At 38.0% G+C, this 27,500-nt stretch overlaps 1 protein-coding gene across 7 annotated transcripts in view; it reads right to left on the bottom strand.

Annotated features, from left to right (window-relative positions):
- Positions 1-27,500, bottom strand: part of ncam1b (neural cell adhesion molecule 1b) — an 80,136-nt gene that overhangs the window by 27,173 nt on the left and 25,463 nt on the right. For 4 of the 7 annotated variants that reach the window (XM_062419716.1, XM_062419718.1, XM_062419720.1 and 1 more), the window contains exons 2-8: positions 13,234-13,308; positions 12,303-12,512; positions 10,716-10,859; positions 7,037-7,174; positions 6,555-6,672; positions 5,147-5,307; positions 2,971-3,113 (exon numbers count right to left, since the gene is read on the bottom strand). In XM_062419716.1, coding sequence (XP_062275700.1) covers positions 2,971-3,113; positions 5,147-5,307; positions 6,555-6,672; positions 7,037-7,174; positions 10,716-10,859; positions 12,303-12,512; positions 13,234-13,308 — 989 coding nt within the window. Of the gene's footprint in view, positions 1-1,764; positions 1,789-2,970; positions 3,114-5,146; positions 5,308-6,554; positions 6,673-7,036; positions 7,175-10,715; positions 10,860-12,302; positions 12,513-13,233; positions 13,309-27,500 lie in introns of all 7 variants that reach the window. The other 3 variants (XM_062419714.1, XM_062419719.1, XM_062419717.1) reach the window with 1 other exon arrangement.

The following is a 27,500-nucleotide window of genomic DNA, read 5'->3' as shown; positions in this document are numbered from 1 at the left end:
TTAAATGTTCACTTGGAAACAAACTATTGTAATAAAAATTTGTGAATCCGTCCCTTTGTGCAAACATGCTGCAATGGAGCTACAGCTGCATTTATTTAAATGTACCGTGTCAACCCCAAATGAATGTTGTTTCGTTTTTTACACCCATCCTAGATGAAATACAGCTGTTATGATGATTACGGATAGCATGACAGACGGACATCAGATGAACAAACAGAACAAGACAATTAAACAATTAGCAGCCATTTCCTCATGCATGCATTATAGCCCCACCATGACAATCAGTTCCCTTGTTGAAAATCAGAACTATAAAGGAGAATATGAGCGATGCAGTCTTTTCTGCATCCTCTCTTACTAAACACTATAGTGATTCGGTAAGGCTGCTAATCATTTCTTTGAAGACAGCTGTGAAGAGATGGCTACAGATCACTGAGCGTACTGCAGACTAGAGTGCAAAATACTCCACCACGGCACAGCTGTGCATCACGTGATGCGTACCATGTGACATGCCATAATGCTGCATGTCAACAGGACAACAGTGCAGAGAATGTGTGGCTAATGTTCTTTTGTAATAACATAAAGCCTTTGTGTGTTATTCATGTCCTCAGAGCCAATCTTCACACCTATAATAAAAATAACCAGGGAATGTTTTTATGAGTTATAACGGGGAGACTGGAGGATGAAGAGGTATAGAGTATTCCTCTACACCTCTAATGAGTCCCTCCACATCCGTTATGACAGTTCCCAGACCTCAGAAGAAGACAACCTGTCACTGACAAAAGAAGAAGGAGAGCTACAGCAGCTGGGAGGTATATTCTGTAAAAAAAATTAAAATTAAAATAAAAAAAGCTGTCTCTCTCAGGGCATCCTCACTGTATAACAGGAGGTGTAAACTGTTACTGGGTGGTGCGCCCATGCGTGTCAGAGCACCTCACCATGATGGGTGTGTGGGCTTACAAAGAAAAAAATAGGCATCTTGTGACGTGCGTCATTCCATATGGTGGTAGCGTGTTTTGCACTCGACGTAATGCTCCACTCAAAATCTATTTGAGATAATCATACACTCAACCCGACAGGCTTCACAGGTAGCTACAAAAAAAAAGCCAATACTTTGTTCTCCACACAGCACAGTGGCTTTATTCTGCTTGAATTTGTATTGGTTACAATTGAGACCAAAAGGGACCCGTTTTCACATTGTCCATAAAAACTAAAAGCTCTTCTTATAGTATAATCTTCACCAAATTCACAAATTTACCAAAATACAGCTGAGTAAAGTGTGCAGGGTTGAGTGATTTTAAGAGGAGCATCACTTTAAGAGATCTTGCTTTTACACTCAATTTGTGATAATGAAAAAAAATGTTTTCAATCTACATTATTATGGTGATGACAGACTGAGCTGGGTTTGAATCCAGGCAACCTCATGCTGTGATGGAAAGTTTGAAATGTTCAGGTAACAGCGACACAGAAATGGCATCTTCCCATTTATTATGTCATTCACCTTATTTTCATCTGATCTCATGAGATAAGCTCCACACACTTTCTATCACAAGATCAGTGAAGTTTCCAGGTTATACTGGGAAAGCATGCAACAGTCAAATCAATTTCATGAACTCTAATGAGATCATTCCTTGGGGTTTTCAGGAAACAGCTGGGAAATCTTCAATGAAAGGGGATTATTTGATTTTAGCAGGGGGTTTTGTCAAATCTGGAGGCATACTTTGCAACACTATTCCAGCACATTTCTGTGCCACACGGATTTCATACCTGATAGATCCTGTTTAGATGTGCCTGTAGGAAGAAAATGTAGTGCATGTAATGGACTGGCTCCAAAATTACTCCATAACCTACAGTATATCTCTGAAGTGTTTCCCCACTCATTACCTCTCAACTGTAGCAAGACACTAAGACCTTGAACAACCAGGTCACGTGGGCAATAGATGTACGAGAATACCAATCAGGTATTCATTGTTTTTGATGGTTTCTGATGGTGCATGGATTATTGCAGAAGACATTACCAAGGAAACATACAGTAGTATCAAGGATGTAATGGTAGTTAACCATTGCAGTGCCAAAACAAATTTAAAAGATGATAGCAATTAATCCACGATAAAAAAAAAAATAGATTATGACATTACTGTATAATTTTGAATATTTTCAATCACTAGCATGAGCAGAGAAATGGTAACGGTGATTGAAAATGCCAAATCAACACTTGATCATTCAAGTGCTCATTCTAGCAAACACAAGAAGCAAAAAGAGTTTAATTATTGCCTAAAATTGCATGCTTATTTTGGGAATGTTATAATTGGGTTTCTAATGTTGATTTTTTTGACATTTGGGAAAACTCCAGTCAAATTTGAGTGTACTCCACATTACTGGTTGAGTACTGAGCTAATTACATGAGATCCACTGGGCCATCTCGAAGGAGCTGCTAATTTAGGAAGAATTATCAGCATAACAGAAGCCTTGCTTAGAGTGTTTCACAATTAAACTGCAAAAGTCTCCCACCTGCATGTGATCAATATACCTCTTGAATTTAAGTTAAAGGTATTCAATTCCTTTCCTTAAGACCTTGGTGTCCTGCAGGCTTTTGTTCCTCCCAGGTGGTTAATAGGTACTGTGTCCTGATTTGTCATCAGGTATTAATGTTTTATTGAGTATACTATTGTAAAAAATGAGAAAGAAATTCACTTTTTTATTTTGCTCGTTTTGTATAACTTCTGCACTGATGTCAAACCACAACTTAGGGAGCAATGACCAATTTGCACATTTCTCCAGTGTCTGCTACCTTCTTAAACAGACTTAAAATTAGTGGTAAGAATCAGTGTGTAGTGTAGGGCAACAGTGGTGCAATTAATAGGTGCCAGGTGAGGAAAAATGTTGCAGGACACCGGAACTCAAGGACCAAAACTGAGTACCCAGTTAAATATGTATCTACCACAGCAATCCACACATCTGTACATGTTTTACCTGCTCTCCTTCAGTGAAGACATCCCCACCGTAGCTCCAGCTGATGGTGGGAGTCGGATCTCCTGAAGCCTCGCAAGTCAGAGTTACCTGCTCCTCCATCTCTGAAGTGCTTTGGTTTACAATGTATGTGATCTTAGGCTTGACTGTAAAACACAAACACAAAGTCATCACAACAGCACTGGCATAACAAGACAGCCAGTTGGTTTGGGAGAACAAGTACAATGAGTAAAACAGCAAAGGATTTGGGATGAGTTCAAAGGAAGGATGAAGATGCACAACTTGACAGGTGAGGGGGATTTTTATAGCAGCAAAACTGTATTTAAGCTTTCCCATTCCCAGCAGCTGCAAACTTGTGTGAATCCCAACTTAATTCATGTTATAATTTATTTAGCCTATCTCAAAGGATCCGGCCTTTATTTTTGTTTACATTGAAACGACCTGTCACTTTACAATACACCTGAGCTACCCTGAAAACACAGCAGGGTGCCACAAGTGTGACATGAGCAGAGCTAAGGAAATTAAAGAGCTACTTCTGAAGCTTGCAGCTGTGCATGCACTCTCATCTTTTTATTCCACCCTATGAACGATGATCACATGGATTAAGCAACACCTAAACACAGAAGTATCCAGTATAATGAATATTTTACAATATTCAGCATACAAAAGCAATTTCAAACATATATTAAATGCTGTTATCTTGACTAATAGTCATTACAAGAACAAAGGAACAGCTGTCTTGACATTTTGTTATTTCTAAATAAAACATATTTGAAAATGCAACAGTTTGTAGGCCTATTTACAGCTAATCTGCAGGATTGGGACCATAGCTAATTATCATTGTTGTATCAGCTATATAAACCCTCAGACATTTCTGATTCTTCGTGAAAACACTGGAATCACTTTCTAGCACACAGCGTAGTGAGAGAGTGAACCTTGAAACAAGCACAAACAAATGAACAGTTGCCAGCAGTTTCAATAATAGTAACCGCACTGATGTTGTGTGTCAGCATTATAGTAAGAAGAGTTGCTTCCAGCATTGTTGCAGGTGCACCACAGCTCTAAAAAGTGTCTGCATAACAAATGCATCTGAATTTCAGTATTTCGGTCATGGTGAAGATGAAGAGAAGAGATAAAACAAATTCAGCCCAAACTTCTCTGCCACTACAGCTCCAAACATCTCTATATAGAACATATTTTCTTTAGAGGTATTCGACTCTCAAACTATTTGCTTTACTTATTTCAATGTACTTCTATTAAAAAAGTTCCTGAAAACTACTTTTTACAATCAGATATTTGAATCAAAATCTGACAACATTTATGCAGTTGTTTAACTCTGTTGCCCGGCTACAGTCAATCCAGTTGATCAAATCAGACACACAGACGTGTTTGGATGAAGCAGATGAGGTTTTGAGCTTTAAACTATTAAATCAATGATATCCAACGATGTTTTTTTCCCCCAAACATTATCTTTCCTTGTTGCTTATTAAGTCATTGTATAGTCAATATTATAGAAAAATACCCAATACTTAAAATACTACCAAGTCTTAATGCTGAGTGTGCACGGTATAAATATCCCATCAGACACTACTGACAGGTACTCAATACTTAAGATCTGAGAATCAGGGGCAAAAGTGGTGGAAATCCACTTTAACAGCTTTCATATTCAGAGGTGGGAGCTCACGAGGAGATTTGATTGCAGATTTTTCAACTTTGATATAAGGTGAAATCTAGGCGAGTAAACTGCACCAACAATCTCACTAAATCTCTCTAAATGTTAATGGCAAATCTCACCCTGAATTTCCTTTTCGTTTCATTTTTCTTTGATTTATTTGCCTATTCCTTAAGGATCTGTCAACTTGCACTGTCATTGTGATTGAAATTACAGTAGTTGTTAGATGACAAAGTAAAGACAAAAATGAAAATACTTTTAAGAGTTCAGATGTGCTCTTCCCACTTGGCTTGTTCTCTAAATCCTTAAGATCCTTCTTTACATGAAACAATTACAACCCACACTGAAACAACACCTCATCTTGTATCCTTTAGAAAACAGACACATAACCATACTATTGTTCTTCCCCCACCTACATACTGCAATACTTCAATCCCACACACTTGGAACATTTCATATTGTCACTTTAGTTCATGTGTATATAGTATAGAAAACACTCCTCCTCACCGAATACTCTCAGACTGAGCTCCTGATCAGTTTCCCCAGCCTTGTTCTTGGCAATGCAGGTGTACTCTCCCTCATCCAGCTTGGTAACATCCATTATTGACATTTCAGACCCATCTTCATTAAAGCTGTACTTCTCTCCTGCCTCGAGAACCACTTGGTTCCTGTAGGGAAGAAAAATGTTGAACATATCATAAACTACACCATGTTACAAGCTGTTCTTCAAAGAGAACTTAATGACACTTGAGTTTCTAAAAACATGTTCTGGTTTCTAAATGGTTCAATGAATTAGTGAAAGGATCAAGTGATGAAGTACAAGGATAAAGAAAAAACAGTAGTGGTGAAAGTGGAAAATTTCAGAGATGAAAATCTTCTCAGAACATGCGTGTAATATTCAGTGATAATGTTTTTCTATTGTCACATTTTTGACATTTGATGTTAAGAGTTCATTTTAAGAAATGGCTCATATTTTCATTTTGTCCTAGTGGAGTATAAACTGTTTGTCAGCATTGCCAGGAATATAGAAAATATAATGTTCTCTTCCCTTTTTTACAATCACTTATTTGGAGTTTTAATACAGCTTTCAACAAAGTGCAGGCACTGTCTTTGATATCTTTGAAGTGCACAGATGTGAACTGCACAAGTATAAAAAGGTGATTTCAAGGGCCACAAAATTCTGAAAACCAAGGCCAACAGTAGCTCTGAGGCTGTTTGCACTTTGTGTCCCCAAATTCGAATTGTCTACAAAAGTAGCTGCTCTCTTGGAAACGAGATGAACAGGAACAGTTTAACAAAGCAGGATCCTATCAATGGCTCTATTCAGACACAGAACAATGTAGCTATTGATGACACTGTAGTTATCAGGTTTCAGTGTTTACATGCACCTTTGATACCCTGTGATTAAGTATCCTATTGCAATGAATAAACCAGTCAGCAATATCCTTGAGTGTCACTAGCCTTCAGTTGAATGGTGGCAAACTGTTTCACCAATGCAACACTACCTCACTAATGCACAACAACCTTCTACAAATCTACAAACACACAGTCATTGGAAAATTAAAGTTGAATAATGCATGTAAAGTGACTTGGTTTTTTTGTTGCTTATGTGCATCAGCATTCACGTTATCATTATTATTATTACTATTATTATTATTATTATTATTGTTGTTATTACTACTATCATAGGAGTCAAGTCAGGCATCTTAATTGGATTTCTCATATAGACTTTGTATTTTGAAAGGGTTCGGCCCTACAGTAGTTTATTTGAGTAAGAACTGACATCTTTCTCTCCATGTTTGCAATGAGGTTTACATATTAAATCAACTGATTTATAGTTTACAATTCTTAGGCAATATGGTGGCATCTGACATGTGTTGCTGCAAATGTTGAATGTATACCAGCAGGGTTTTACCTTGTCCAGGTCACCATGGGTTCAGGATAGCCATCGACAGCACAAGTCAGCATGGCAGACTGCCCGACATCTGCTGTGGCATTCACCTCTGACTGCCATACCCTGATGGTCGGCAGCACTGAGAGGCACAGAGAGATAGGTGAATAACACAAATAGGTAGATAGATGCAGTACATGCATAGCTAGTTACGGAGATATACAGAAGGAGGGAAAATAGAAACAGAAGCGGTGACAAATTCAGAACACTTATTTTGGGCACTCATTTACTAGGCTCAGAAGTTGCAGGAAACAGACTTCTCATTAGCATAGATCATCTTTGATACATGGTTGCTCATGGCAACTGTTTCCATATTGGTGCTGAGCCTGGTCGCCTCTAAGGATCCACAGCTTATTTAAGCTTCATGGGACACCTGCCACACAAAAACATACACACAGGAACAAAAAGGAATAGGGAGTAGTGCAATGGGAGAGAAGGGTGCTTACCGTTTACAACGACCTTGATGACCCGCAGATCAATCTCACCGCGAGCCATGAGGCGACCCTCGCAGGTGTATGAGCCCTCATCTGTCTTCTTTATGCCACGGATCTGAAGGTGATTGTTGTTCAGCACCTTAAACCGAACTGAAAGGAAGCAGATGATAAATGCATCATCAGGTGCCTTGTATGTTACAAGTCACTCACTTCAAATTTTTGATGCGAAACAGCTCAATGCAGCATTCAATACGATCAGGGTTAGCTTGATTTCCGTCTTATTTAACTGGTAGGCAGTTTTTTATCAGCCTGGGTGCATATCATAAACTCACGATATTGAATAGGGTATTCCTCAAGGAAGCATTCTCTGCCCAATTTTGTTTTCATTACACATGCCCCTACTAAGAAACATTATTAAACATCACCATGACAATTACCATTTTTTATGTCAATGATATATCTCTGTCTCAGTAAATGACCCCAATGTACTGCATGCTCTCATGTAGGGCTGGGCGATTATGGCAAAAATCTAAATCACGATTAATTGAACTATTAACCTCGATTACGATTAATGAACGATGAACGCATTTTCACAGTTTCTTTTGTTTTGTATTTTACACTGCCCTCACACAATATTTTGTGATATTTTCGCACCAGAGTATCTTTAGGGAGTGAAAATAATGTTTTAAGGTGTGATGCTGTGGTTAATGTCTAGTTTAGGCACAAAACCCACTTGATTAGAACTATGAAAAGATCATGGTTTGGGTTAAAATGATCACTGGAGACAAGTTTTCAAATTCCTTAAAGATATGCAACCTTTACTGTCATGGCAACAGTGAACACCACGATTAATTGACATGAGCAAGATTAAGTTGATTAGAGTTTCTAAATGTCGGTTTCGATTATTTTTCGATTAATTGCCCGGCCCTACTCTCATGCCTGTCTCACTGATATTAATGTATGGAAGCGTAAAAAACTAAATGAGGAGAAAACTGATTTTCTTTTAATAGGACAGAAAGCAATGAGAGGAAAACTGCACTCAGTGCTTGGTGGTCTCAGCAAACAGATCAAACATACACAAACATATGAGTGATTTTAGATTCTGATTTAAATTTGAATTCTCATTTTAACAAAGTCATTAAAACATCCTTTTTTCATCTTAGGAATATTGCTAAAGTCAAAGTTTGTCAGTCATTTTTTTTAGCTCAAAAACATGCTAAAATACTCATTCATGCTTTTATTTCTAGCTGTTCAGACTATTGTAATTCCATTTTTACTGGATTACTTAAAGAGTCTACAAGAAACCTCAGCTAGCTCAGACTTCTGCAGCCAGACTTTTAACTGAAACAAAGATATTGGATCCAGTACCATATTGCTTAACCCTGCGCTGTAGGGCTGTCACAATAACTACATTGTAATACTGTGCAACAGAAAAGCCAACTGCAGTGGATGGCAAGCAAATGCCACAAGTTTGACTTTTTTCAGGGTGGCTAAACAGCGCAGTATGTAGTATTAGCGCCCTGTTTTTGTGTGAAAATCAAGGTACATTAGTCTGATTATGTGTCGGCCAAATGCAGTAGCAGCTTTAAATCGTGTTTTGGCAAGAAACGTTGGCCAACAGCCAAGTCCCCTTAAAACTGAGATTCATGAATCTTGCAAAATGTTATTTATTATTTTCTATCTATTGTTGTCCATGTTGTTTTAATCTTGCTACGTGAAACATGTTGTTTGGCTGCATGTTTGTATGAAAGGTGTTATATGAACCACGTTGAGTTTAGCTGCTGTGGTCACGTGGAGGATGTAATGGAACGCAATAAATATAGAGAGGAAAATTGTTGTCTGAATTAGCTGTCAACAACAAACTGATTTCATCACGGACATCTTTGTATCATTATTACAATTTTCATGTCGAATTTATGTATTTCTTATTGCAATCAACTTGTCTCAGGAATATGCAATATTTTTCTCAGTCTGGGGTGTACTTTTGAAAAAAAAAAAAAAAAAAAAAAAAAAAAAAAACATTACAGAAAATACACACCTTTTATTTGGCACAGATTATATGTTATTTCCACCCTGTCAAATTCATATCTGTGAAAATGTCCAATCCTGTGCCAGTAGGAGAGAAATACGGCCAAAGCTCACGACATATCCCTCAGTTTGAGATGAAATGTAAAATGAATAAATTTAACAGTGTGGTAATTCAAAATACTATTACAGCCCACACATGGGCTTGTGTTATTATTTTCTTGTGACAATACACGCTACCATATTGTTCAGTGTCAAGGGTGAATAACAGAGCATCAAATGTATTTTTCAAATTCAAAATCAAATTAATTTTTCCTTTCAAAGCACAGAATAAACCCAGGAGAAGAATGACAACAAAAGCAGGTCATGAAAGTTTCAAGTCACAAAACACTAGTAAATCTGCATATCCATTACAGCTTGTCATTAGGGGATGTATGCATTGTGGATGTATTTGGACTATGCAGTCTTGTAGTATGTAATTTATGTCAATTACAGTTGCATAAAATGACTATAATTTCCAGTTTGGCTTTTAGTTTGGACTTTCCATTTAAAATATGCTTTATGTTGATGCTGTTTTTGTTATTCATGATCAGGCGTATTACTTTGTTACATTGATTAACAAACCCAAGACTATTTCTTGCTTTCAAAAGCAGCACATGGAACACAAAGTACTGAGTCTGAATGAAACCTGATGACAGGGTATTGACCATCTTTTGAACATGATAGATTTTTTTATAGATATTTAATGCAAATCATTGTGACAACCACTGTAAAATTAAACAAAGGGCGTTTAAAATTATTCATAAGTAGCAGTTGGAGATGACAAAGTCTAGTGTATAAGTCACACCTTTAACGTGATTTTTTGTCATTGAAAAGTGGGGTGCGTCTTATACACTTGTGCATCCTATACACCAGTAAGATACAGGGGGAGGTTGGATCTTCATTTGATTATAGATATGTAAAAGGCCATCCACAATGAGAACAATAACTATAACTATAACAATAAACATAACGATGTGAGCATCCACATGTCTGAACTGTAATGTCCAGTAAACAGCGGCCAAGCACTGGCTGCACGCTCCAGCTGTATCAGCAGCTGATGAAAACAGATAGGCTATTGATGACCCATTACTGCTGTATGTTGTACAGAAAAAGAAAAAAGAAAACCAGGCGAGTTCACAGGCGGGTGCTGATTCAGTGTGTTGTTCAGAAATATAGTACAATATTTGCACACAGCGACAGCTCTGATGTTTTTGGGACTCGAGTGAGCATACAGCTACACATTGTATTAATGTTATTGTATGTAAAGTAACGTGTTCTTTTAAAAGTTTAAATTCTAACACAAACCCAGACTGAGTTAATATACCGGTCCAGTTCAGTTAAGCAAATCATTACCGGGACCATTAAACATTAACCCGGCACACTGTTTCAGGTGTAATATGTGTGTTTTGATTGTGTTTCAAATAAAAGTAGACTGAAAATGTTTTGGAGTAACTTCTATAAACGTATGTGTTTATAGAAGACCCCCCAAAATTGACTACGTCTTATACACCAGTGCGACTTTTACACTGGATTTTACGGCAAGTTAAAAACAGATAATGGAGACCTGCCTTACAAGTGAGTGAAATGAAAATATGATCAATATGCTGTCTCCAGAGAATCTCACCGTCTTTTTCCATTTGTATTCTTGTTCCTTTGTATTTCCAGAGGACTGTGGGTGGAGGTGAGCTGACCACATCACAGATTATGTTGGCGTTGTCTCCTTCAGTAAACTCTTGTGGTGAAGGTGCATTTGTGAAGGTGATTTTTTCTGGAATAAAAAAGTGAAACACATTATTTACTCAGTGGTCTTAAAAGTCTCATCCAAAATGTCTTTGTTCTTAGTTTGATTGTTAGATACTGTAGAAATATAACTCAATCAGTATTATATTTGTATTTTCGTATATTTGTTTTAAATGTCCCTCCAGATGCATAGGGATATCTTCAAAAGAAAGTTCTTAAATTTTACTAATCCCTTAATTTCCATGTAAATAATGTACATTTCTCATTTTGAATAATTTCTAAAAGCCGATGCCAAATAAAAATAATTACATAAGTATTACATAAACTATTCAACTTCCTCGAACCTCAGTAAGGAGGTTATCTTTACCTCAACTTGTTTCTCAGGCAGCGGTTAAACCAGATTCATGATTAATCTAATCAAGTTCCTCTAACTCACTGTTTATTCTTAAATTATCAGCTCTGACACATTTCCAATTTACTGCAGATTAGATTTCAAATTTTTTACACTTATTTATTGGTAGGATTACATGGCATGGTATGAAGCACTACCTTACCTCAGGCTAACTTAACTCCACTGTGTATCAAGGGGTAACGTACGATAAGAAGTCATTTATAGCCATATGTTTTCATATTTTCTCATTTTGCACATTTACATTTTTGTGAACTACTTCTGTAGTCTCAGGTGCAGCAGCTGTAAAAGTTAGCATAAAATTTCACACACAAAGAAAACAACAGCTTTAAAAAGATTCAATTAAAGCTGTAATACTCATTTTCTGCAGGTCGAACGCTTGATGAAATTGCAGTTGTTATTATTCTCTTTTCCTGCAGGGGGTGACATTGTGACAGAAGGTGGCATGTGTACACTAATTGGTCTGACAATGACACTAGCTTGCTTAGTGTGACTGTGAGTTTGAGAATTTGCTCCATGAGGTTCTACACACTGTATATTAAAATGGTTTCATTTTCTTTTTGTAAAATCCAGTTTTAAAAATTTGCTGAGCCAATCCGAATACTGTCCATGCTCCTAAGAGACTACAAACAGCTAAATGAAACCTTTTTTTTTTTTTTGCAACCAAAATTGTAAATGGATTTTTATATGCGATAATTTACATGGTTGGCCACTTGAAATGATTACCTAAAATAAGCATTGAAACAAACTGAAAAGTTCTGTTTGGAAAATCAAAAGATTTCATCTCTGACGGACATTTGCTGATGCTCGGCATTCATGGAAAATAAAAACCATTACTCACAAGAACTGCACAACAGACAGGATCATTAAGCAGCCCTCTAATGGTCTTCCGACCGTTTATTGAACTGATGAAAAATCCATCCTCACTTGAAAAGAAAATGAGTGATGTGTTGCCCTTGAGCAGTCAATAAAATACTACGAGTTCTATAAAACAAGATTTTTTTTCTTCTCTGTTCATGCCACTCAATAATTTTGAGTGTGTAAGGTGAGGAAAATACTTACGGAATATTTTCACTTTGACAGTTGACTCCGCTTGCTGATCTCCAGTGGTAGCGACACACTTGTATGTCCCTGCATTTTCAGTCCCAGCTTTATACAGCGTGAGAGTGGAAGATGACTCATCGTTACGGGTTACTGTTATGTCTGGTCTGTTAGGTTCTATCCTGTCCCCGCTCGGTCCATACCAGTCTATGTGCTTGGCGACGCCTACAACTGAGAGAACAATAAAGAACAAAAGAAAACAGTTATCTATGACAGCACCTACTCTTATAGATAAGCTAAGTCAACCGGTGCCCACAGACTCAATACTGCAGGTTGTTCATACTACTGCATGTACAGAAGCCTGATTTTTGTGCCAGGGGTTCCCAACACCCGGTTTGCGGACTGTTATCAGATCCCAGAACATACTATGAATAAAAAAATATGAATAATAATTATATCTCTTTACAGATATCATAGACTGTTTTGGCAGCAATTACCTTGAACATGGCACAATCCCTGCTACATTTTTCCTCATGACTCCTGTCACACCTCCAATGACAATACACAGATTTATAATAAAGTAGGTCATCAGTAAGCAAGTCCATCATAACCACCTTTCAGCACTCAATACATGAAATATGTGTGAGGCCACTATCTGACTGTTGCTAAGGGTCTGTCTATATTTTTAAATTAGGTAACAATGTAATATAGTTTTATATTAACTTTTGTTTTTATACTCGCCCACTTTCTCTTGTGTGTCTCTCACCTGAACCAAAGCTTACAGGATTTGTGAGACATGTAAACTCATAAAAACAGGCTGACTTCTTCTAGTGTCCGTACTGACGCTGGTGTGGTGATTGATTACGCTCCATGTTAGCAAACATGGTGGTGAAATTTTCAATTTGATGGTTTAAAATGAAAAAAGTGTGGTATTTCATTCACATTAACTTACCTTCACACATGAAGAATTTGGACTCTCCAAGACTAATTTCACCGTGGCTGGGTATGATCTGCACTTCCAGTGAACCTAGAACGAAAAAAATAATACAAAACAAAATAAGAAACTGGGCACTGAGGCACTGCTACCAATACCAAATACCAATATTTTAAAAACTGTAATATTTTTTGTAGAAAACTACACTGGTTCCGTGTCCATCCTCATACAGTCATACAGGAATGTGTACTTAACTCTGAGGACAGATGATTATTTTTACACAATGAACACTTGACTGATGGTCAAGTACCTCCAAAAAGCATAAAAATCAAGGCACACAGGTTTAGAAAACTGAAATTAAACTGTTGAAACCCAACATTTGTAATTTCACAGTAAGTTCACAGCAAACAGAATTTTATATCTTTTTAACTATTTGATCCTGACGGTCGTTTTGTGAAGTCAACTGTCTAATTTTGGTTAAACAGTTTGAGCAAGTTATTAAAAAGACATACAGCTCATGATTGCAGGTGGGCAAGGTGTCAACATTTTAGTGGCTACAATTTTGTCTGTATGTGGCGACCAAACATGTTAGTATATAAATAATATAGACAAGTAACAAATTAAAGTTGTAAGGTGTTGGGCCACCAGAACAGCTTCAATGCACCTTGGTATTAATTCTACAAGTCTCTTGCCTCTCTTAACTCTTCTAAAAGATATTCCCTCATTTGGTGTTTTGATGAGCACCGTCTAAAACGTCAGCTCAAAATCTCACATAGGTGTTCTATTAGATTGAGTTCTGGTGACTGCAAAAGGCCATAGCATATTATTCATATCATATTCAGAGTCATCAAACCATTCAGTGACCCATTGTGCCCTCTGGATGGGGGCATTGTCATCCTGGAGGAGACCACTCCCATCAAGTACTGTTTCATTACAGGATAAAGATGATCACTCAGAACAACTTTGTGTTGATTTGCAGTGACTCTTCCCTCTAAGTGGACCCAAATCATGCCAGCAAAATGCCCCCCCCCCCAAACCACACACATACACACACACACACACACACACACAAAGCATAACAGAGGCACCGGATCCCCTCACTGTAGGGGTCAAGCATTCAGACCTGTACTGGTTTTTCCTTCAATTTGTCACCCGTCTGTATATTTTCACTGCCTCTGAAAAGGCAGCACAGCAACTCAGTGGGAAGCTCTGCCCATACACATCAAGAAACTGTCTATGCCAGTTATGACTTTAGCAGCCTTATTATCAGAAAGATGGACTTTTTCTATTCCTCTTTTGCCTGCAGTCTTTCAATCCTTTCAAGAGAAATAACATCAAACCAGCGCTGCAATTATTCAGTTAACATTCAGCAGCTGGTAAGAACCAATGCTCTGTGGCCAATGTACCTTGAGAGAAATTATATTTAAGATGCTTCAAAATTTCTCACACATCCTGCTGTCTGTCAAGCAAGATAAATGCAGTGTGTATGTCAGTGAAAGCCTGCGCTTCATCAAAGGCTGGGTGAAAAAGACAAATTTCTGTTATTCGACATGGACAGACAGAAGTATGGCCTGAAACACTTCTGGGCTTAATTAGAACAAAGCTTCACTTGTTTCCTGCAGAAACCTCTCAAGGGGGCAGTCAAGGGTTCCTGCAGTGGGCTAAGAAGTGTGACTAAATGGGCCCAAAATCCAGCTCTATATTAGGCATGAGCAAGGATGTGCGAATGTGTATGTGGAACCATCTTTGATTGAGTGCACACACACATACACACACTGTGGGTCAGGGTAGGAGTGAGGACACTGTTTTTAAGTGATGCAGGAAAAGATGATGACGATGTCCTGCGAAGATGGGTTGAATAAGCAAAACAATTTCTGTAACATCAACACATGATGTGTTGAAGTAATGACTGATACATTTCGATCACAGTGGTTTAAACTAAATTATGTTCATCAAAAAGTGACACCACCTCAAATGTGACAACTGCTGGGCTGTAACAACAAACATTTATGGTCCTTATTGGCCGCTGCTATGTTTAAACTAGCAAGAAATAGCTAGAAATGAGAATCTGGAATGAAAATGAAAAATAATTCAACCTCGGGCTGCATAACATGGTGCTACAGATGAAGCCACTAGAAATTTCCCCTGTTTCCGTGATGGCTCCTTGGCCGCCCCTTGATAGGTCCTTGACTGGCCGATAATGGAAGCAGGGGGGAAATGCGATGATGTGTCAATGAGGCCCCGACTGGAAACGCCCCTAAACTGCCTGAGTGAAAACCATTTGCAATGCTTCATTTGTCCACGGGGAGGCGCAGGTATTAGTGCAGGAGACCCGAGTTAGTTTTACACACTAATATAACTTGTATTTACTTCTATTCTTCTTCATAAAGTAGCCTTATACTATATGTTGTTGTTATTGTCACTGTATCGTCACTATGTGTCTGTGTAATGCTGCTGCTACACTATAATTTCCCAGCTTGGGATCAATAACGTATATCTATCTATCTATCTATCTAATGAAGGGTGCAATATAGTTTAATCCATTAGAAGGATGCAATTGAAGCTGCTGTGCGCCGGTAAAACACAACACAGCCGATCAATTAACAAAACGCACTATGATTAAAAAGTGCAAGCTTGTTATTCTGAGTCATGCCTGTGTAGTATGCAGTACTACATACTAAAAAAGACTCTAGTAAAAGCAGACGTCCTGATTCAACTCTTTACGCCAGTAAAAGTAAGACTTAGTTTAATGACTTAGAAGTCGCCAAATGACTTACTTTAACGAATTTCGTTAGTTTATATAATGCAGATTTGTAAAATATTACTTTTATGAAGGTCACAGTCACCGACAATAAACTTAGCATTTCATAATTGTGGTAGCAGCGGTGCAGCAGATGTAATGCAGTCCACGCAGCACGCTGGATGCAAACTAATATTAAGCCTTTAGCCTTTTCATTATAATGTCCATGGACATAAACTGAGTTAATTCATTAGAAGGATGCAATTGAAGATACCGTACATTTTACAGGACCTCTGACAAATCATTGTCACTGTCAAACCAAGAAATAGCCCATGTGACATAGTGATTCAAAACAGGACGCGCTATTTACAGTAATACATAGTATTTCAATGGACGGTGTAAATAATGTAAATAATGTCACGACTATTTTACTACATATTTCTTACTATTATTGTTCTTATAGTTTTTTGTTTGTTCGTTTGTTTTTTTGTATTTATTATTTATTGTTCTTTATTCTTTTCTTATTGCTGCTATTATATTCTGACACTGATACTGGGTGTCCGTTATCCGGTAATTACAAAGTCAAAAGTCAAAATGAAATGAAATGAATGACGTTGGCGCACAACGGGTTATGAATGGAGGGGGATCTCCCACTCGAGGCACCCCCCGAAACGTCACTTTCTCGTAGCCAATCGTAAGCCCTGTTGAGACCGACTGGTTTACACAATCCTTCTCCTGTCGGATTACCTCCGAAATCATCATCCAGCGTGTCATTGTCAAAAGAAAGTAAAATAGATACAACTTTGAACTCGCTTGAGAAAACACGTCTCTGTCCGTGCAGCTAACATTAACCTCAGCTCCAGTGAGTCTGTTCAATACTTTTATTTTATTGGCAATATGTTATAAAACATAATTGTTAAAATAATTTGATCATAATGAGAGCAGGCGTAATAGAGCCGTGGGAGGAAAAATTCAAAGGATTCACAGTTTGCCATGAGACATGCACAGGTGTGGGGGGAGGGGGGCATTCGCTTTGAAAGACAATGGAACAGGCTCCCAACCATCCCCCCAAACCCATCATCACCCCGCCAAATCCGCACCCCTTCTCAGAAAGTACTGTAGTTGCAACGGCCATGAACACTCTTGCGTGATTTGTGTGGCAATGGAACCAAATAGCCCATTAAGCCCAAACAAAAAGTTAAGCAATGATAATGCTAATAAAGTGGATGGGCTTACCTGACTTACAGCATGCACTGAATAGACCGGGGTTGGCTTGCACATTTTTCAACAATTCTACAATTCACAAATTAGCAGACGCTGAACTACTCATTCTCAGCTTTAGCACACTGGCATAATTTGTGTGAGAATATTCAAACCAGCATCAAATGAAAGGATAATCATCCTTTAAATTACTTGTTTTTTACGTTTGTTTTCTAATTTCTCACTGTCAAATGTTTATTTTAATATAAATAAAGCTGTGTTGCCTTGTCTTGCCTTGCCTAAAATCAAATACAGTTGTTTACGTTTTTCCATTTCGTATAATTGATCTGAGCCTAAAATTGAAATATGAAAAGCAATTTTTCTTTCTTTTTTGTGTTAGATTCAAAACAAATAACAAAATAGGTAGGCTCAGGTAGGTCAGTAGGCTATTTAATTTTTTGATTTGAAAATGTGTTCCGATTTTTTGCAGTATGAACTCTTGCCAAATCCTGTCACGCATACGTTGTTTCTCTTTCTAGCACAGACATCCCATTCATTTTCCTTTCTTCACTGCTAAACAATAAAAACACTTTTAAAATACTCTACAGGCAAACACACTTCCTGTTAACCAAGAGAACATCATTAAACACATATTAAACTAATGGCACATAGCAGAGAACCATAGAATTATCGGTCAAGATTTGATTTCCATCATATAACAACCTGAAGGTTGTAAATTCAGTTATTTTCGGGTCGTATGCATTTAACTTAACAAAGTTATGAAAATGCAGCAGAGTTTTTCCGCTGAAAACATTGTCAATAAGTAACTGCTACTGCAAAGACTCGAACCCAGGTCTCCCGCACTAATGACGGACACGCTGCCCGTTACGTCACCGCTCCGGTCCTACGTTGTAATGTGTCTAACTGACAAACTTACGCTTGTATGCATTCACTGAGGAAAAATTATGAAAATATAATACAACTTTCCCGCCAGAAATGTCTTTAGAACAAACATAAGATATGAAACCTTTCTAAATTCGCCCTTTTCTGTTGGCGTGGAAGATGAATACCCGCCATGTTTTCACGTTGTTATAGGCTACGTCTAGGGTGCAAATAGACACTCCGCATTTTTTATTCAAGATAGTCATGTATCTGTGTCTGCAAATTGTTTGCTCAGTCATGGTCTTCCTTGAAATTTAAAATATTTTTTCTAAGTTGTGGTGCGTGCATATAAAAAGTCAGTGGGTTATGTTAGGTAGTAAGTAAGTTTACTGGTTCGGATGACCAGTAAAAATTCATAGAATATGTGGGCTATTCTGTGACAGAAGCGCCATCACCTGGTCATACCCTGTATTACAATGAATAGGTGGGTTTACAGGAAAAGATAGACACGCCCAGGAGAAGGAGGGGGTTGCTGAGTCGGCTGGCAGCCGGCTGGGAGTCAGCTGCCATTCAGCTGGCTTTCAGCTTGAATGGGAACTTTCAAGGGGCTTCATCTGTAACTCTATCATGCATGTTAAAAACAGCACATGTTGCATTTATTTACTGTGGTAAAATTGGCAATATAATTGGTTAAAGACTTTGACTGTATGTAAAGATGGACTCGATGACAAATCCCCAAAAGTGAAGCCAAAACATCTCAATCCCCCCCTGGTGGCTGGCTGCAGTATAGGTCCCCTCAATGTTAGCAAACAGGACATGAGCCAAACTAGAAAAAATTAAAGTACACATTAAAAAAAGATTTCCCAAATATGATTTCTGTCATTTTAAGTAGTTCTTATCACGCTGATGTTTGTCTAACTGCTCCGCTTTCTGATAAGTTTGTTTTTATTAATTATGTGACGATATAAAAAAAGGGATGTGGCATCATGATTGACAGCTGAGCAGACTCTGGCTCCAAATGACATCACACAAGCAAGATGGCAGCTCCCAGAAAGGAGATATGTTTGCTTCACTTTTGCGTAGCGGCAGCAAGTAAACACACATAATCCATATCTATATACAGTCAATGTTGAAACAAGTTTAACTACAATGAGTGTAGCCAAAAAAGTCAAAGACATCACAGTAAGACCCACAAGACAATAGTTACTGATATTGGAACGACTAAACCAAAAAAACAGCTTGGAAAGCCTTTGATCACATTAAATCCATCTTTAGTACATTTTCACTAACTCTCTATCTTTATGTCTCTTGTATTAATGTCACTGTTAATGAATGAAGGAACAGGGACAAGATTCCACTGAAACTGGTAAGTGGATTTAAACTGCTATCTAGAGAATGTGTTGGTCGCTTGTACTGATTTAAAATATGATTTTTCTTATCCGCAGATCAAAATATCAATTTCCCTCATCAATAGCGAACAGAAGAACCTTTGTATTAACATTTAAATACACCAAATAATGTTTGCTGCAGCTTCCATGAATTAATATTAAGTCAGCGTTTAGAGAATTATGTGAATCCATCACAGCTGCAGTGTACCGTAGAAACTAAAAGAAGGGTCTGAAAATAAGTCTCTGCTGTCAGTTTTTCCTTAAATGAGTCAAAACTAAGCACAGTACTGCATCTTTAATTGGATGCTTGACAATAATTCAGTCGCTTTAAACTTTTATTCTTAAATTAACTAAATGTTGTCTTACTTTCGTCAGCAGGTTTTGATGCTCAAAGTGAAAGAACGTGAAATCCAAGCATCAATAACACTTGTTTTGTTTTCATATGAACTACTAACTAAAACAATGTTATGCTAATTTTATGGATAAAGATTTTGTTTTAATTGGGTAGAGAAAATAAATATAGTTGGTATTCATTTAGTCAAACAAACATGCAATTCATTTGCAAAGGAGACATGATGATGATTATTCAAGTCGTTTTGAACAGCCTATTATCACATTCAGTGTCTGAAAGAGTTTTACACCAGCAGCAGTTCCTAACCTACCCAATGCTATGCAAGCAGTCAAGAAAAACTCCTCAAAAATGTTAATTACATCAAAAAATGTGTGAAATTATAAATGAAAATGGTAACATTCATTACAAAGACAAAACGCAAACATGAGATTATTATTCAACATTCATGTACTTAAAGTCCAGTTGAGTTAGCTCTATGAATTAAGTGCAAGGACTAGTCCAGTATGACCTCTTCATATTGCTCCAGATTAAAAGGGGCAACATAGTTGGGGTAGCAGTAGAGGACATAGGAGACGTTGGGTGGTTGGTTAATTTTACATACTGAATGAAATGCTGTAGCTGGCTTCTGTGAGCATTTACTTTGTTCTGGCGTCTGAAAGCAAAAACACATTTTCTTCAGACGCTTATTCTCTTTGACATTCTTGCTGGGAGGAGGCCCAGATGGTACAGTCAAAATGTTAGTTCAGGATTTACTGTAGCCTTTGTAACATGAAAGAAAAAGGCTGAGGCCACAGAACTGTGCCAAAATATACTAAATGCTTAGTGTAGCATTATGTTTGAGGAGCAAATTAAATGTAACAATCAGTTATATGTGATATTATACACTTAGTTGCCTGTTTAATAAGTAGATCTGGCTAAAACTAAAGCAGTCAAATACAGCAGCAGCACTGCTATAAATCCTATAATCATGAAGGCTGTTTGGTTTTTGTTTCCACCCCGAAATACCAACGCAGGCAGACTAAATATAACACCTCCCAGTATAAAACAATCCAATAAACAGCATGAATGGACTCACAACATTAGGGTCTAACTGTAGGGAGGGTTTATTGCAGGGAGAGGAACAGGTAAATTGATAAAGGTGTTAACATGAGGAAAAAAACCCTCTTCTATTATGATAGGCACTGACATTTTTAGTGAGTGTTATAACATCCCAAACTTTTATCTATCCAGATCAATTGTGTGCATGGCATTAATGTCATGGAGTCAGCAAATAGAGAGCCAGATTATAAAATCTGTCAGTGTACTTTACAACGCTGCGTTTTCTGTATGAAAACCAATAATGCAAAACTGTTCTCATAACCTCCGAGCAAGCTGACATTCGGGAGGATGCTGGTTCAACGGGGAATTTCCGTCATGATCCCCCATCCCTCTTTTTTTTCTCGCTCACTAATTTCTTTTCCTCCTTATTCTGTAGAATACAAGAGCAACACACCTACTCAGTCTGGGAGCTTTCCAAATTTAATTATTCTTTGGCCCAAACACTAATTGGTTCTCTGAGATCGAAGCCGTGGCTTCTCGTTGCAGATAGTCATGAACAAGACAGTGTAATTGCTCTCCAACCAACAGCTCACTTTTCATATATTAAAGAGGCTAACAAGCTACTGTAGCTCTAGTCTAGTTTAAGGGGCAGAAAACTCTTTCAAAGCAGCGGGTGGCCAAATTACATGAAGCAACTGCCTGTCCTAGAAATTTAATCTGAATGTGAATCCCTAGTGACCAATCCATTTTAAACCCAAGTAGGCCTGAAACTGCACGGAAATGAAGGAGAAGTTAAAAGGAGTGCAGAGAATAAAAGGATGGCGTATTTCAAGAGTATGCTTCAGCAGTTTAGAGTTGCGCTATAATGCTGTCACGCTCACAATGGAGCAAGAGATAAGGTCATTTTTGATCAATGCATTCTTCCCTCAAAACCTAATGACTACCGTACCCACAATGCAACACGAGCACCGCCATTTGCGTTGGAGACTTGAGTGTGTTATCCTGACAGTGGCTAATGAGACAAGCAGAGATATGTGATGTTTAAATGTGAAGATGCGCTGATTGCATTTTTCTTGGCTGGTTTTGATTTTCCTGCTAATAATGAGTTTGGCAGATTCTGATTTTTTTCATTTCCTTTATTTCTAAGAGCTATAATTGACGGCACACACAAACATTTTTGAAACTTTTCTCTAATGGAAAATTGAAATTCAATCATATGTTCATTAACTACTTAAATAACTGGCATTTTTCTTCTTGACGTTGGGCATGTTTTCACCGGTGTCTGATTAAGTTAGCTGTTCCAAATGTTTTCAAGGTTGTTTTTCCACGGCTTATTTTGGACTTCAAGTTATAACAAATTGAAAATTCAGGCTGAAGAACTTCCACACCAACGACATGCTGTGTGTACCGCAACTGCTGCTGCTATGCGCGACATGCGTGTACAAATATGTGATACTGTAAACTTGGCGGCTACAGTTAATGGTTTTGGTTTTAATAATAATAATAATAATAATAATAATAATAATGCATTTTATTTAAAGGCACCTTTCAAAGCATTCAAGGACACCTTACAAGACACACATAAAACAACAACAAAAGTACATCAAACAATATGAATCAGCTAACATTGATGTGGAAGTTAAGTATACATTTTAAAAAGATAAACAAATATGAATGTGACTACATAATGGCATAGTACAATGGATAAACAAGAATGTGATTACATAGTCAGTGTGAGACAGAGTATGAATAAATAAAAATACATGATACTGTAAACTTAGCATCTACAGTTTATGGTTTAAGTTTTGTTTAGCTTATTGTTGTTGGGTTTTCTGTTTGTGTGTGTGTGTGTGTGTGTGTGTGTGTGTGTGTGTGTGTGTGTGTGTGTGTGTGTGTGTGTGTGTGTTGTTTTATTTATTTGTGTACAGCACCTTGTTTCAGCTGTGGTTGTTTTAAAGTGCTTTATAAATAAAGTTGAGTTGAGTGGAGTGTGTGTAGGGTATAAGGCATAGGAGGGTACAGACTGCCTTTGTTTGTAGTCTTACATCAGTAATGTGAAAAACCCCTGGACATGTTGTCTTGAGTTTTTGATGAACACAGAGTCCATGTTCTTTATATGAGTGCATTAAATTCCTTTTGTTATGTGCCCAGTACAAACACCAAACCACATGGGAAACCCCCCCGCCCCCCTCTGAATATTTAATGCAACATTCTCCAGTTTGTTCTATTTTGTTAGATTGAAAACTTCATTCAAGAGTCATTATTAAACTGCTCTGTTACTTTTGTGACAGGAACTCAGAAAAAACTACTATAAGCACATAATTCGCCTGGAGGTGGAACAGTGCTCAATCAAAGACGATTCAAAGTATGACTGTTGAAGTAAGTATAAAAAAACTAGAACAAGGACTTAAATTAGGAAGAGGAAAGATGGCCCGGAGAGCATCAGAAGGTGCTATGTACCACTAATTGGCAAACCTGACCATAGGCTTATAAAGCTTGCATACAAACAGGGGTAACATGCCCAAACCTGTCTTAAGTTTCCTAGCTGTTACGGACCCTCAAAACTAGACTGGTTGAGAGACCTACACAGAAATAAACAATTCAAGTAGATAAGAGTGACCTAGTTCTGAGAAAACATGCAATCTCCCCGCAGTTAAACTTGACATTCCATATTAAAATGCCTCCTCCACAGATTTAAAACCACTGAGCCAAAATGAAGGGGAAAAAAATACAGTCCACTCCCCATCAAAATTAACTAACACAACAAAGACCCACAATACTGTAAATGAAACCAGGAATGTGGAGGCTAACATGCAAAGGCGTCTTAAAAGAATTTCAGCGATAGCGAGAAAAGACCAAATGGAGACTGGAGACTGACCGCAAAACATCCACAGACGAGTTATGGCTCTGAATAAGTTTAGATTCCATTTCACACCAATTATTTTTCTCTAAAGAAATAAGTCAAGAAAACAAAGACATACTGACTAAAAACCAAGGAGGATAATTAGATTTGATAATCTCTGCCTTTCAGGCATTGCCAACCATGGATGCAGAATATGTTTGGAACCTCTCGATTTACTGCCAACAAATGGATGAGGGAAGCCGGTCTGTCCCAAAATCTGAGCAGCAATTTAAGTCTCATTTACAATCACGCACTGTGCTTGGGCTGAAAATGACTTGACAGATGACATATGAGCAGAGAATCATGGTTCGCCTAAATGTTACCACAGTACCAAGAGAAATACCAATAAATCACCGGCAATAACTCGAGTTGTTGGTCTATTTTTAATTTTTTTTTTTAACAAAACAGAAAAGCAGAAGGCAAATTTGAATGTAATAAAGGAGCTGTGCCTCTGACTATAACGGTTCATTTAGCGTGTAACGTCATATTTGGATGCAGGGTAAAAATGACTACAGCTGACAGCTTGCAGTGTCAATAATTCATGCATCTGTAGGTCAACGAAATGTTAGTGTTTGTACTCTTTGAGCAGTCTCCTTAAAATTATAACAGCACAGAGTAAAAATACTACATTATTATTCATGTGAATCATATTATCACATATTTTCTGCTACTTCTAATGTGGCAAAACATAATATCACATACAGTTTATTTGAACTATAGTTTAAGACCAGAAATGGCCGCCACTGTTCCTAATTCACACTGTATCGTAGTCCTGTGTCGCTATTTAAGGGGCATGTTCATGATTTCTTCAGCACAGCCATAAGGCATTGTACTACTTAATACCAGTACATGCACATTTGCTTGCACGTGACTGTGTAGTGACTGTGGCTGCTGTGGTAGAAGGTTATTTCATGAATGAAAATGATGTACATTGATGTCCTTGGGGCAACAGTAATCAGTGGTTGCAGTTGGAGATGCTTAAACAGCCTTATGTAGCCCTAAACCTATCCTTTCTAGCTTGGGTTGTCTCTTAAATGTGAGTTCCCTACAGGAATACACTGGTGTTCACACAGTTATGTTGAAAGTAACTGATAAGATGTGAAGCACAAGGACACACCGCCACAGATAAGAATTTATGCAGAGCCTGGCCTCTTTCCTCCAGCCTCTGTAGTTATCTTAGAACAACACCTCGGGTGCTCTGCTATTGGATGTAGTAGTAAGCCTCGACCCAAGCCGTGACTCGCTTCACTTGCTGTGTGGGATTATGCTCATTATCTATTCTGCCAGCGTAAAACACACACACACACACACCCATGCACACACACAAAACTACTTAAACTATAAACCTGCCAAATTGACAGTCACAGTCATGAACTTTAGCTTTACTATCTGTAATTTAAAACAAACAGGAAAAAATCTGATCTGTCCTTCAGGATGGGCGCGCTAGCCAGTAGGCCTGGAGTCACCGGGCACCTTGTGATACATTACTAACACAATATTTTTGCCCAAGGTAAAAGCATTATGTCAAAACAGTGGGGGCTTCGGTGATGTGTGTTACATCATTCACAACAAAGTTAACTACCTGTGTTACCGAAAGCAAAGCAGAATTGCATTTTGTTTTTTGGGTTGTTTTTTTGTTTTTTTTACATAGCAGGACTCAAAGAAAGTTTTATAGACAGCTGAGATGAAAAGCTATGTGCTAAAATGAAGGAAAACCGAGCCTTTAAACACACAACACGAACACACAGTCTTTAACTGGTAGTGGCTCAACTGCCGGAAAGAAACATTTCAGAGTTCAAACGTCTGCAGGAAAGGGAGGAAGAAGGTAGCTCTTCTTCTGTAATATATAATTCAAAAGCTACTGAAAAGGGACTAGGATATACAACAGGGTCTAAAAATCTGAGACCATATTGAAAATCTCTAATATTTTCACATAAAACCCGATCAGAACGTTTGAGGATTGCACTGTTTCTAGATCAGCAATCAAATTTCAGCAAATTTGTGGCATTGACCAACTTAACTTTCCTTGAGTTGTATCCGTTCAATTGAAGCGTTCGGGTGACGCTCAGGTGGATCAGCTGCACCGAAATGTCTCCATCTTGACCAAGGAGAAGTGCCACTCCATTCTTCAGAGACAAGCTGCACCCTCTGGTTTGCATCTTTGTGGAGAAGGACTCATACTGCAGCAGGATAAAGACTCCAAACAAACTACATGACAACCAAAGAAGACCAAGGACCCCTGGCTGTCATGGACTTTCCTCCACAGTCACATGACCTCGACCCCACTGAACAGCTAAGGGTGACAATTGAAGACCGAGAAATCCGAGCATCCTGGGACATCAAAAGAAGCTCTTTGGAGCACTGTCAAATCCTGCTGGGATAACACGGGTCATCACACACAGGTTTTGCACAAACATGTGGAGTCCATGCCAGCTTGAGTGCATGCCGTCTTTAAAGCTAAAGGGTGGACACAACAAATACTAAGATATTCTGATATTCAAGTGCATTTTTCAAAGATTCAACTTAGAAAAAGGTTGTGTTACATTAAAATAGTATTACAGTTGAAACAAATGTAAAATAGAAGTATATTGACTAGTGGTCTCAGACTTTGGGACCTCACTGTATCAGGATGTTGTTATTTTGTCCCCACACCCACTACCCAATGCATGGTGCTGAGTCATTATCACACACATACACATCTGAAATAAACAAACATTTGCTCTTACACACTTTGCTCTTTAAAAAATGGTCTATTATATTCTGCAGAAGCCCATATTCAGGTGTTTTGGTTTACCTTTTCATTCTCCTAGGACAGCAGTATAATAATAATAATTAACAAACAAGAAATGAAAAACGAAGCTTCAAATGCAGAAAACAAACACAGCATTCAAATTGCAATCTTTTTTGAAAGTGACAATGCACACCCAAAGTGGTCTCGCATTCAGGGCTCACTAGTTTTAAGGAACAAGTGAGTATTTGCTTGCTGCTCATGCCTCTCAACCACAGTTATACTCTCCTCTACCGGTTGCTATGGAAACGTGTTTCCCGGCTACCCTCTCCCATATTTTGAAATCACTGCTCTCGCTTTCTCCCCCACCCCCATCCCCATCCCCATCCCCATCCCCATCCACCCCTCTCTCTCTCTCTCTCTCTCTCTCTTATACGGCTGTCTGATTGGATGTAGCAGTGCAACCTGGTGAGCAGTGATTATATACATAGAAGAAGCCGTCAAAACACTGCGCACTGCAACTTAAACTCATCACCGTGACTTTGGAGATTTAGTGGATGTTGATTTAGTTCATGGTACAGTACAGTGTTTCTTACATCTGCACCAACTGCACATATACAGTAAATTATTGTTCCAAACTAACAATTCAACCTTGTGTACAATATTACTCTGTGAAACCCCGTGATGTTTAAAGAGCAAATCTTAACAATTCATTTGAGGCTCAGCTGGTGCTTCCCTTATTATAGCCACAAGCTGAGGCATCAATATCTGCCAGGCTTTAGACACTTGGGGCATTTCATTCGCATTACTTTTTAACCATAATGAAACTGCATTACAGATGGTGAGCAGATCACACTTAATCTCTGTGCATTAGCTTTAAAAGAAATGGTAATGTGCCAACCCAAAAGGAGCTATCAATAGAGAGAAACTGCCTGGTTTCAAATCATTACTATTTCAGCGATTTATGTAAAAAAATGACCCTTTTAAAAACTAAATCATCATCCCAAATCTTTTCTTCTGTGACATTTACAACACTCAATGAGGCTTAAAACGTA

The sequence above is a fragment of the Scomber scombrus genome, chromosome 5 (assembly GCF_963691925.1).
Source record: "Scomber scombrus chromosome 5, fScoSco1.1, whole genome shotgun sequence".
Taxonomy (NCBI): Eukaryota; Metazoa; Chordata; class Actinopteri; order Scombriformes; family Scombridae; genus Scomber; species Scomber scombrus.
This window is presented reverse-complemented; position numbering and strand designations above follow the sequence as displayed.